This window comes from Citrus clementina, unplaced genomic scaffold (assembly GCF_000493195.1).
Source record: "Citrus clementina cultivar Clemenules unplaced genomic scaffold, Citrus_clementina_v1.0 scaffold_5, whole genome shotgun sequence".
NCBI lineage: Eukaryota > Viridiplantae > Streptophyta > Magnoliopsida > Sapindales > Rutaceae > Citrus > Citrus x clementina.
In genome coordinates this window covers 40,311,224-40,322,152 of record NW_006262201.1, presented here as the reverse complement: position 1 = coordinate 40,322,152, position 10,929 = coordinate 40,311,224, and the positions used below count along the sequence as shown (strand labels likewise).

General features: G+C 38.2%; 2 protein-coding genes across 2 annotated transcripts; one reads left to right on the top strand and one right to left on the bottom strand.

The window, feature by feature from the left end:
* Nucleotides 1-1,697: 1,697 nt before the first annotated feature.
* On the top strand, nucleotides 1,698-5,526 carry LOC18040283 (26S proteasome non-ATPase regulatory subunit 14 homolog). The gene is made up of 6 exons (XM_006434748.2): nucleotides 1,698-1,919; nucleotides 2,301-2,478; nucleotides 3,189-3,270; nucleotides 4,447-4,623; nucleotides 4,743-4,910; nucleotides 5,145-5,526. Exons 1-6 carry the CDS (start codon nucleotides 1,778-1,780, stop codon nucleotides 5,334-5,336), a joined length of 939 nt encoding a protein of 312 aa, XP_006434811.1. The 5' UTR covers nucleotides 1,698-1,777; the 3' UTR covers nucleotides 5,337-5,526.
* A 2,788-nt stretch (nucleotides 5,527-8,314) lies between these two features.
* Nucleotides 8,315-9,876, bottom strand: LOC112098361 (probable carboxylesterase 2). The gene is made up of 2 exons (XM_024184494.1): nucleotides 9,841-9,876; nucleotides 8,315-9,756 (listed from the first exon to the last, which is right to left on the bottom strand). The coding sequence occupies exon 2, from the start codon at nucleotides 9,411-9,413 to the stop codon at nucleotides 8,421-8,423; it is 993 nt and encodes a 330-aa protein (XP_024040262.1). The 5' UTR covers nucleotides 9,414-9,756; nucleotides 9,841-9,876; the 3' UTR covers nucleotides 8,315-8,420.
* Between the last annotated feature and the right edge of the window lie 1,053 nt (nucleotides 9,877-10,929).

Sequence of the window (10,929 nt, the reverse complement as noted above, 5' to 3'; positions counted from 1 at the left end):
ACACAATTTATCTATTTCGTACCATATAAAAATCCAATATTTTTGTCGTCTCTATAGCTAGTGAATTATCCATTGTTTAGATTTATTATCAAATTAAAAAGAATTTTATAGTATTAGTTTGTTCAGCTTTATATCAAAGAAAAATATTGTTGTAGAATAACAGCTGGCAAAGGTCAAATGCTGTTATGATTATCATTATTCTATAAATTAAAAAGAAATTATGGTTATTGTAATGAAATCATCTTCGAAGAAAATGAAACGATTTCAACAGTCTAAAACGTACTGCAACAACCTTATACAAATGCAGCGCTGCTATATACCCCGGGTCAAGCCCCGAATATTGTGAAAAACGATGTCATTTTACTCTGATGCTTTTCCTTTTAATTTCAGCTGGGCAGCACGTGTGCGAGCATTCCATATGAAATTAAACGACGTCGTTCTGCTTCAATTCATTCCAAACCAAACCACGTCATGAGCATATGCTTTGTCCTTCTATTTGCTTTCAACCACTTAGTAAGAGTAAGAGGCCCTCTCTCTCTATTCAATAGGTGGAGTCATGTCAATGCATCCCACCATGTCGATGAAAGAGAGAGATGAAACTTTAAGGGGGGAAACGAATTCAAGGGAAGGAGAGTTGAGAATCAACGGCTAAAAGGAAAGCAAAGGATAGTCTTTGCTATGCCAATGTCAGTAAGCTACTCTTTCTACTGTGCCAGCTAAGGAAAAATGGAAAGAAAGTCAGTCCCGAAAGTTGGAAGTAGATTCTTTCTTTAATTGATAATGTCGAGGCAGAGGTCCAGGCTAGACCTTGGAAGCCGAGAGTGGAAGCAGATCAAAAGAAAGATAAGATTAACTTTCAGTAGTGAAGGGTGCAGATGAGCGAGAAGAGGCTATGAGAACAACGCTTTGACTGTAAGAGATCCCATGAAAACGATTTTGATATTGAAAAAATTGAATGAAGGCAAGACAAAGCATTTTCTTTCTGTTGGTGATTGCAAATTTTGTGGATGTGAGAGTAAGAGAGTGCGTTTCTATTTCTGTGGTTCGTCAAAAGAAAAGGAAAAATGTATTAAACAGTGTGTTTTTAATTTAATCAAAATGGTGCGTTTTCAATTCGGGGTGCGAGTTGGGGTTAAAGTCGGGGAAAATCGTTTTTTCCATACAAATGTGGCAAGAGCCAAACAGCTAAAATAGGGAGAAAAAAGAAAAGAAAAAGTTAAAAATAAATAAATGAAATAAAAGTAGAAGTGTGGCCGTTGAAACTTGAAACTTTTCAACCCAACTTGAAACCTAAGCCGTTCAGAGTTAGGAGTCCAATCAAATCCAAGCCAAGCCCAAGGTAATCCGAATTCTAAAGGCACCCCTATTTGTTGAAACTTGAAACTTTGCAACCCAACTTGAAACTTAAGCCGTTCAGAGTTAGGAGTCCAATCAAATCCAAGCCAAGCCCAAGGTAATCCGAATTCTAAAGGCACCCCTATTTGTTGAAACTTGAAACTTTGCAACCCAACTTGAAACTTAAGCCGTTCAGAGTTAGGAGTCCAATCAAATCCAAGCCAAGCCCAAGGTAATCCAAATCTAAAGGCACCCCCATTTTTCCTTCAGTCACACCCACTTTTTACAATGTAGGGACTCCTGACTTGTCTTGCTACAAAAGAAACGCACCCAACATATAAAAATATCATCGCCTGCCTTTCCCCGGAAAAAAAAAAAAAGAAAAAAGAAAAAAAAATAATATCGACGAGAAGGTTTTGAGGAATTGAAAAAAAGCTAGAACATGTCAGGTATGGAGCGATTGCAAAGAATGTTCGCTGGTGCCGGTGGCGCCTTGGGTCACCCGCCACCAGACTCCCCGACTCTTGATTCATCGGAGCAGGTCTACATCTCCTCACTCGCGCTCCTCAAGATGCTCAAACACGGTAAGATTTGAGGAATCCATTCGTCTTTTGGGTATTAATTTGTGTTCTTTTTCACTTTTAGACCTTCTAATTAAGCCTAAATTAGGGTTTCATGTTGTGGTTCGATTTTAAAGTTTGGTTGTTTCCGCTATCTAACAGATTTGTTAATTTCAACTAATGTATCGTGTTGCTTAGCTCAAATTTTGGTTTTTCTTCTTTGGGTTCAGATTATATGTTTTGAGGTTTTACTGAGACTTTTTAGATATATGTGCATTGTGAATCATATGTAGGTTTTTTTTGCCTAAGTTTAATGGACATTGACTTATGTTTCATGCAGATTAAGAATTTGGAGTGAGGTTGTGTAATGCTTTATTATTTATTATTATTTTGTGTGAATTACAGGTAGAGCTGGTGTGCCCATGGAGGTCATGGGTCTGATGCTGGGAGAGTTTGTGGACGAGTACACAGTTCGGGTTGTTGATGTGTTTGCTATGCCACAAAGTGGAACTGGTGTTAGTGTTGAAGCTGTTGATCATGTGTTCCAGACTAACATGCTTGACATGCTCAAGCAGACTGGAAGGTATCTTCCACTAATTCAAAATCTATTGGTTGATTGATTTATATTTGATTTGATTGATTTAGTTCTTCTACATGTATGCTTGTTTAGCTCTATTATGAATGGCGGGATTATATATACCTTCAAAACTGCTGCATATTGCTGATTCATTTGAAAAAGTACTGGAAAACATTGTTGAAGAAAGCAGACAATTATGTTGGAAAGCCAGGGTGTGTGTGACCCTGCACTAGTTGATGATAGTCTACTCGAAAATTGAACAGTGTGGAAAATCTGTTGTACTTCATTAAAACAAATTTGTATCAGAATGCAATGTTATTACTTCTTATTACTTTGATGGATAAAAATAATTGCTATTGTGATTGATTGAATTCTGCTATTTGGAAACTTATATTACACAATTGATTGGATAGAGGGAGCTGGCTGATTAAGTTGAGAAGTATACGGTAAAAACTGATGTGTTAGGAGACTTAAGGTTTGCACACATATTATGAACTCATGTAGCTCTCATGGAAAAAAAAAAACACCAATGATTGGACACTCACCTTATTTTGTTCCTATTGCGTCGTTATGGCATCCTCAAACATAATGATTTGATAACTGACATATGTTTCTTATCATTTTGCAATATAAAGCCATAATTGCGAACTTGGCTCATGATCTTGTGTTGTTCTGTATCTGGTTTGGCTAATCTATTCATATAATTGGTGTTGCAGACCAGAAATGGTTGTTGGATGGTATCACTCACATCCTGGATTTGGTTGCTGGCTCTCTGGTGTTGACATAAACACACAGCAGGTTGTATTTTATTTTCTTGCTTCTTCATTACCCAGGCTTGATTAGGGATGGCAATTAAACCCGGACCCGGATGAACCCGGAAAATCCGGACCGGGTTCAACCCGCACCGGAGTAAATAAAATCCGGTATCCGGATTCAATATTTTCAACCCGGATGTTTCCGGGTCCAGATCCGGATTCGATAAACCCGCAAATCCGGAACCCGGACCCGGATAAGTTTATTTTAATATTAATTTTTAAATTATTTTGATATAAATAGAAAATTCTAAAAAAATCAGCCCTAATGCCGATATTCACAGCCGTGGCTGCCAAACCAAATCCAATTTCTCTCTCTCTTCAGCCCTTCCTTTCATCAAATCGTCGTCGTCACTCATCATCGTTTCACCACCTTCACTGTGTTTGTGTTCATCGTCATCATCAACCATCGTTCGTCCAGCCATGTCATGGTTTTGGCTGCCGTTTGTCCACCTTCGTGAATCGGGATCTCGGTTTTGGTCGCTGCACTTCTAACCCCAGTTGTTTTGCATCTAGAAACCTAAAAGTTGTTGTGATTTACTCTCGGATGTTCATTTGTTATTTGGAGAAAAAAACTTCAGCCGCCATTTATGCTTTCCCCTTTTCTTGACCTAGCCCCACAAAGCCCAATTTGTCATCATCATCATCATCAAGACACCATGATTATGTTTGATAATTGAATTTGTGTTGTCTGATATCTTGGGTTTTATTTCTTCTTTTTTTTTAATTTCCATTATTGGTGTTAATAGATTAAGGATTAGAAAGGAGTTCACTGAAGAAAGAGATGGAAAGATGCATGTCGTTAGGAATCACCCGGGTTATAAACCCGGAATCCGGGAACCCGGATTTTTCCGGGTTTAACCCGGACCGGACCCGGGAGAAAAATATCTGGGTTTACATCCGGGTCCGGAACCGGGAAGCCCGAACCCGGACCCGGACCCGGATTTTGCCATCCCTAGGCTTGATTCATGTCATTCAAAGAGTAGTATGTAGTGGAACTTGATCTATAATAGAAACTTTCTGTGTGGAAGTAAGTTCTTTCTGGAGGAAGTTTACTTTTAGAACTATGATGGCTCGATTCTCTTTTGAGCATTTTGGAAAATAAACTTTTTGTCTTTGTCTTCTCTTTTGCGTGTTTAGTGATACTAATATTTTGACGCAGAGTTTTGAAGCTTTGAATCAAAGGGCTGTTGCTGTGGTTGTGGATCCAATCCAGAGCGTGAAAGGGAAGGTAGTGATTGATGCCTTCCGCTTGATTAATCCCCAAACCATGATGCTTGGCCAAGAACCACGGCAGACAACTTCCAATCTTGGTCATCTTAATAAGCCATCCATCCAAGTGAGTGTTGAATAGATGGTGCCATTTTTATGCACACAGATGCACATGCACCTGCAAATTCCAAAACCTATTTTCCTGTCACATTTTGATCTTGCCTAATATTGTTTATTTTGTTTTAGGCATTGATCCATGGCTTGAATAGACATTATTATTCTATTGCCATCAATTACAGGAAGAATGAACTTGAAGAAAAGATGCTACTAAATCTGCACAAGAAGAAATGGACTGATGGATTAACACTTCATCGCTTTGATTGCCATTCCAAAACCAATGAACAGACTGTCCAGGTCGGTGAAGCTTTCATCAAATTTAATAGATGCGAGAGAGATTATAAATATTATTCTTTGGAATTTTTGAAATGTGAAAGCTTTGCTTTAGTTAGTTTTGTAATCTTTTAGTTTAGTGATTAAGTTTTGCTGGTGTTGGAAGGCTGTATTTGGATTTTAAGTTAGGATGTGCATTCTATATGTAGTCAAAACTCATGGTATCTTTTTTTTTTTTTTTTGTTTTGGAATGTGCAGGAGATGTTAAATTTGGCTGTCAAATATAACAAGGCAGTTCAAGAAGAAGACGAGCTGCCGCCAGAGAAGCTGGCCATTGCTAATGTGGGAAGGCAAGATGCAAAGAAGCACCTTGAGGAACATGTCTCCAACTTGATGTCCTCAAACATAGTTCAAACTTTGGGAACCATGCTTGATACAGTCATATTCTAGATGTTGGTTTGTTTTCTGTAGTTTCACTAGCTTCACTCTTGTTTGACTATTTGTATGGCATTTACAGTTTGAATTTGTGCTTTATAATTTAACATTTTAATTCTGAAGGCCTATCCTTTTGTCATGGATGTGCTGGTTTGTGCTGAAACGTAGTATATGATTGTGGCTTACTTTTTATGTGGTTGGACAATTCATTGCTGTATTTTGCCCTCAGTTTTGATGCTAGGCAATGCAAAATAGTTTTGAGTTATAATTTAGTGTGGATTTCTTCGCTTTAAGAACTTGATGTACAAATAGATAACCATCTGCATTTTGAAAAAATATGTGGACATTCCAAATCCTGATGATCTTCCAGTAGCCTATAGAACCAAATATTAAGTAAACAAAAGAAAGGCAACGGTTATGAAGTACATACGCTGAGGATGCCGCTTTTTAGAATCACATGCTAGTGGGGTTATTAATTCCTGATGAGGAAGTATTGTTTAGAGAGTATTCTACGGTTTATGAAAGAAGCTAGGCGCTTGACCAAGCTCTTAGCCTTGTCGGAATCGGGATAAAACCTCCTCCGGCTGTCTCCTCCATCTCCACCTTTCTCAGCCATCCACTGTTTGCCAACTTTTTCATAATAATCCGTAAGCATATCTTTCGCAGCAGCAACAGCAACAAGCACCTTATCACTGGCCAACCCACAAACGGGTTAACACGCGGATCATCCCACCCTTTTCCTGAACGGCAAACATCCATCAATTGTCCACCATTTTTTTTTCCGCCAAATTCATCTGTTTCCTCAATTCCAATCGGCTCCTTTCCCCAGAGGTGGGGATGAGTAGAGCCAAACACCAGAAACCTTCAAGTCCGAACCCACGTGGGAGCGCATGCCCATGTGATGTAAAATGTTAGCTCCGGCACCATCAGCCATGAAAATCACTCTGCCAAAATCAACATAGTCTTTGAGCCAAGTTTCATTGGCATTGTTCCTGAATAGCTTCTTGCAAAGGGGCTTCTGCTTCCAGACTTTTATTAAATGAGAAGAAGAATTAGTAGCCGGCTATCAAGCTGCCGGTTTCTGGTAATGTCTTTAAGAGCGTGTTTAGGATTGAGATTGGACAGCTGTAACTTAAAAGTTATAGCACAAAAGTATTCGGTAAACATTAGCTGCTGCAACTTGGAAGCTATATTAATATAATTTTTCATTTATATGATGAAAAATTTATTATATCTTTAATAATTTTGTCAAAGTTATTATTTAAAATTTTTATTTATTACATATTATTAACTTTTATTTTATAATTACAGTTTTTTTTTCACAACAGCTGTAACTTAAAATGTACAGCACCTCAATGTCAAACGCAACCTAAATAAGATATTAGTTTTTGGATCCAAGCCAGCAGGAATGACTTGGGTTCCTTCAAGTCTTCTAATGGTTCCATCCTTCAATACCTATGGCTGTAGGAAAGGTAACACATCCTGGGAGTGGTGGAGCGAGGTAGAGACAAATGGAATCAGTTACCATGTGAGTCTTAATTTTTTTAGAAAATACTATGTAAAATTCAACCAAATTTTTTATTTGTCCCAATAAAATTTTTAATTTACCCCCACCGATTTTAAATAAAATATAAAAATATAAGCTCAAAATTAAATTATTATCATTAAAATCACATTAACTGAGTATGTTATATCCAAAATCATTTTAAAACATTTTAAGAAAATCGAATTTCTTAAAGAAACTAAATTTGCCCAGTTAGGTTTTAATTCTGACTTCGCAATGCCGGGATATGTTTGAACTCTTTTTTGTTAGGCTGATGCTGATCTATAACGAGAAAATGTTAGCAGTCAGTGGAAGATTTCTATCCAACAGATGATATGTATCCGCAGGTTACAGGCTTTTGATAGACAAAATGATGAGCCTGGGTGGTCCTGATAGAATAGAAGATTTATTTCAAGCTTCTTTCAATTTTTATAATGGCTGTCCTTCCATGAAAACGGGGAAAAAAAGAAGAAAAAAGAACACATTTATAGCCGTGAGTTTTCTACATACTGATTGGTTTCTGAGAAATTCTTTTGTATATTCGAGCTGCCACGTTACTAGGACAATAAAATCAATCACATTCATTTACGTGTGTATTTATTTAACAAATAAGTGGAGACATTGGGATAACTGGATTTACCCGTAATGAAGGCTAGATTCAGGGAGAAGATCCGCAACAAAACATTCACAAATAATTATATAGATTATTAATATGTCTTTCTCTGCGTTACAGAAAACGAAAAAGTCCAACCAAAAAAATCTTTGTAACATCATTAGCATGGCGCAATCATTAAGGACCATGAGGTATTAAGTAAAACACGAGATCGTAGATCCTGGTTACAAATTAGCCATAATCTCATTCTGTCTCATCAATTGTTCGTGTGCGATAAGCATAGCGCACTCATCAAGGGCCATGACACGGGGCGCTTGTTGCATTGCAAAGCAGCCGAAGGGAAAAGCAAGTGCGACTGGTCATTTCTCATCTTTTTTTTTATATTAATCATGAGGTATTTTGGGGAGGGCCCCAACTGTGGGAGGCACCTTTAAGTCTGTACCACAACTCAGACTAGAAGTCCCCGCTCGAACCGGTAGGCACTGGTTCTCCCGGTTCTCCCAACAAAGACGACTTCCTTGCGACTCGAACTGAGGAACAAACTCAGTCAAGCCACTTAAGGGGACTCCATTACCAGTGGAGCCAACACTTTATTGGTTCATGTCTCATCTTTAATATGGATGGTTTGGCTAGGATTTGTCTTGTTGCTATAAATAATTCTATCGAGCAAAACAACTTATTTATTCATAGAATAATACAGTAAACAGAATTTAAGCAGCGATCTTTTAACAACGAAAGTACATCGTTCAGGAGCGGTCAAAAGAGAGAAGGGAAAAGGAAAAATGGAAAGACAAACTATTAATGAACTTAAAATGGGTACGGGTAGCTTTCAACAGACTTTTATTTTCCACATAGATCAGCATTGAAAAAAAAGAAAGAAAAGAAAAAAGTTGGACGATTCAGTAAAAGTAACAACTGTTTCGGTTTCACACAACTGTAGCATTCAGTTCACTGAGTCTGAGTTGATGAAAGAAGCCCACCGTTTGATCAAGGTCTTGGCGTTGTGGGAGTTCGGGTCAAGGATATGGAACACATGATCCTCTCCTTGAACTTGAACAAAATCTGCCTTCCCAGCCCAGTTGCTACCCTTAACCAAATTTTCATAGTAAAGCCTGCCCCTGTCCTTGAGTACGTCTTTCTCGGCGACAATAACAAGCAGCTTCTCACATGCCAGGCTCGCAGCGCTCGGTGCGCCTTCCACCAACGGGTTGATAAGCGGATCATCACAGCCTTTATCAGAAGGACAAACAAAAAGCCACCAATTGTCAACCATTTGTTTCCTGAACTGATCAGTCACCTCAACTCCTATCGGCTTCTTCCCCCAGAAATAAGGCATGATCATAACAATACCTAGAATCTTCAAGTCCCGGACCTCGTCCTTGATCCGCAGGCCCAAGTAATGTGCAATAGAAGAACCAGCGCTGTCGCCAGCCAAAAAGACCTTGTCGAAGTCAACAAATTCCCGGAGCCAAGCTTCTTGATTAAGTACAGGTAGAGGGCGGTTGCCATCTCCCTCACCCTTAGCATGGGAAGCCACCCACTTGAGTGCACCCAAAGAGTCCTCAAATGCAGCGGGAAGAGGATGTTCCGGGGCCAATCTGTAGTTAACGGAGACAACAATGATGTCAGCCTCGGCAACCAGGTTGTTGAGGCTGGTGTGGTACTTGGGATCTGCGGATGATGCTATGACAAAGGCACCACCGTGAAAGTATACAACGAGGGGAACCTTATTTGTGATGTTACTGGGACGGTAAACTCTAGCTGAGACGCCGGTCTCTGGTATGATCAGGACGTCTTTGGATAGAACGTTGGTTGCAGGATCCAAGCCAGCTGCAGCCACTTCAGTTCCCGCAAGTCTCTCCACCGTCCCATCTTCGTATACTCGAAGATAAGGAAAAACCTCCCTCGAGACTTCTGCAGATTTGATTGAACCCATTTCGGAATTCAGAGAGAGATGCAAGTATCGTTTGTTAGAGTTGAGATCCTTTACGTGGCTTAAAATAAAGTTAGAAGACGATTTCTTCCAACCTGCAGGACAACTGACACAGCTGACCGCTAAAACTTTTAAACAAGGGCACAGTGACGATGACTTTTTTATTGACAATTTGGCTTTTTTTTTCCCCTTCTGCCGGCGGGTATAGCCTTTGTTAGCAAATAGTAAATGCTATCTAGAACGTCTCCGAGATGAAAGCAAATTTCTCTCTGTTACACACGTTTTGAATCGTTGACAAGTGAAGCATCCGTTGATTCTGTATACCAATAATTTAATCACTTCCCATCTGTCAACAAAGATGTATCTTAATCAAATATTATTTGGAGTGCCATTTAAGAAACGTTTTCACGAAAAATTGAACTCGTCTTACCAGCAATATCCCCATTCCCCAGTCTCGCAAACAAACTATCGTGGGCAGATGTTGATCGTTCCCTGTGAGGTTATTATTAATTTTTGCACTATAGCAAAATAATTATAAAAAAAAAAAGAAAAACATTAAGAAAGCATTATTGCACAATATGTCTAAGCATGCTATGCGACAATCATATCCTTAGGAGTGTTCATTTTAAGTTGAATACCTCAACAGAGAGATAATTTTAGACGATGAGGCATTGAGTGAATGCGACACCATCGATATTATTGTTATTATTATTGCTAGTCTAGTAACCGAGAGGGACCGTTACACCCTGTTGTTTGGTTTAATATAATCAAATATCATTTTTTGTTTCTTTTTAAATAAATAATCCAATTCTCCATGAGATTCAATTTTCTCAAAGTATGACATTTTTAGTTCTACTTGACCGGCGATCTGATTCCAATCAACTCGACTCAAATTTCATTTTTCAAAATATCAAAAGATTATGACAATTTGGTGTTAAAATGTCTTCGAATTCAAGTTTCTCAAAGTAGGACAATTTTAGTTCTACTTGACCAGGGATCCGATTCTAATCAACTCGACTAAAATTTTATTTTTCAAAATATAAAAAAGATTAGAATAGTTTGATGTTGAAATGTCTTCGAAGCACCAATTTAATATTGTTCTGACAGATAAAATAAATTATTTCTATTATATTAATGTTGGTAGAATAAGTCGTCGTTAACTAAATATTTAATAAATTGTGTTAACGTTGTTAAAAAATATAATAAGTTCTTTTCATTTTTTTCAAAAATAAAAACAATTGCCATAGGTCCAAGGACTAAGCATGCGATGTGACAATTATTACTCGGTTGGGTTCATTTTAAGTTGAATTCATCAATGATGCCTGCCGCGACACCGTTGGATCATTATTTTGTTTGTTTATTTAGTTATTATTATTACTGATCTACCACCCGAGAGTTAACGTTTCCACCTTGATTTTTTGTCTAGTGCCCCTGCCCCCCCTTTTAATTTTCAAAAATACTATAATTTCCCATGCTATGATGTTCAAAAAATTTCAAAGTTTTGCATTTTGCCGTATTG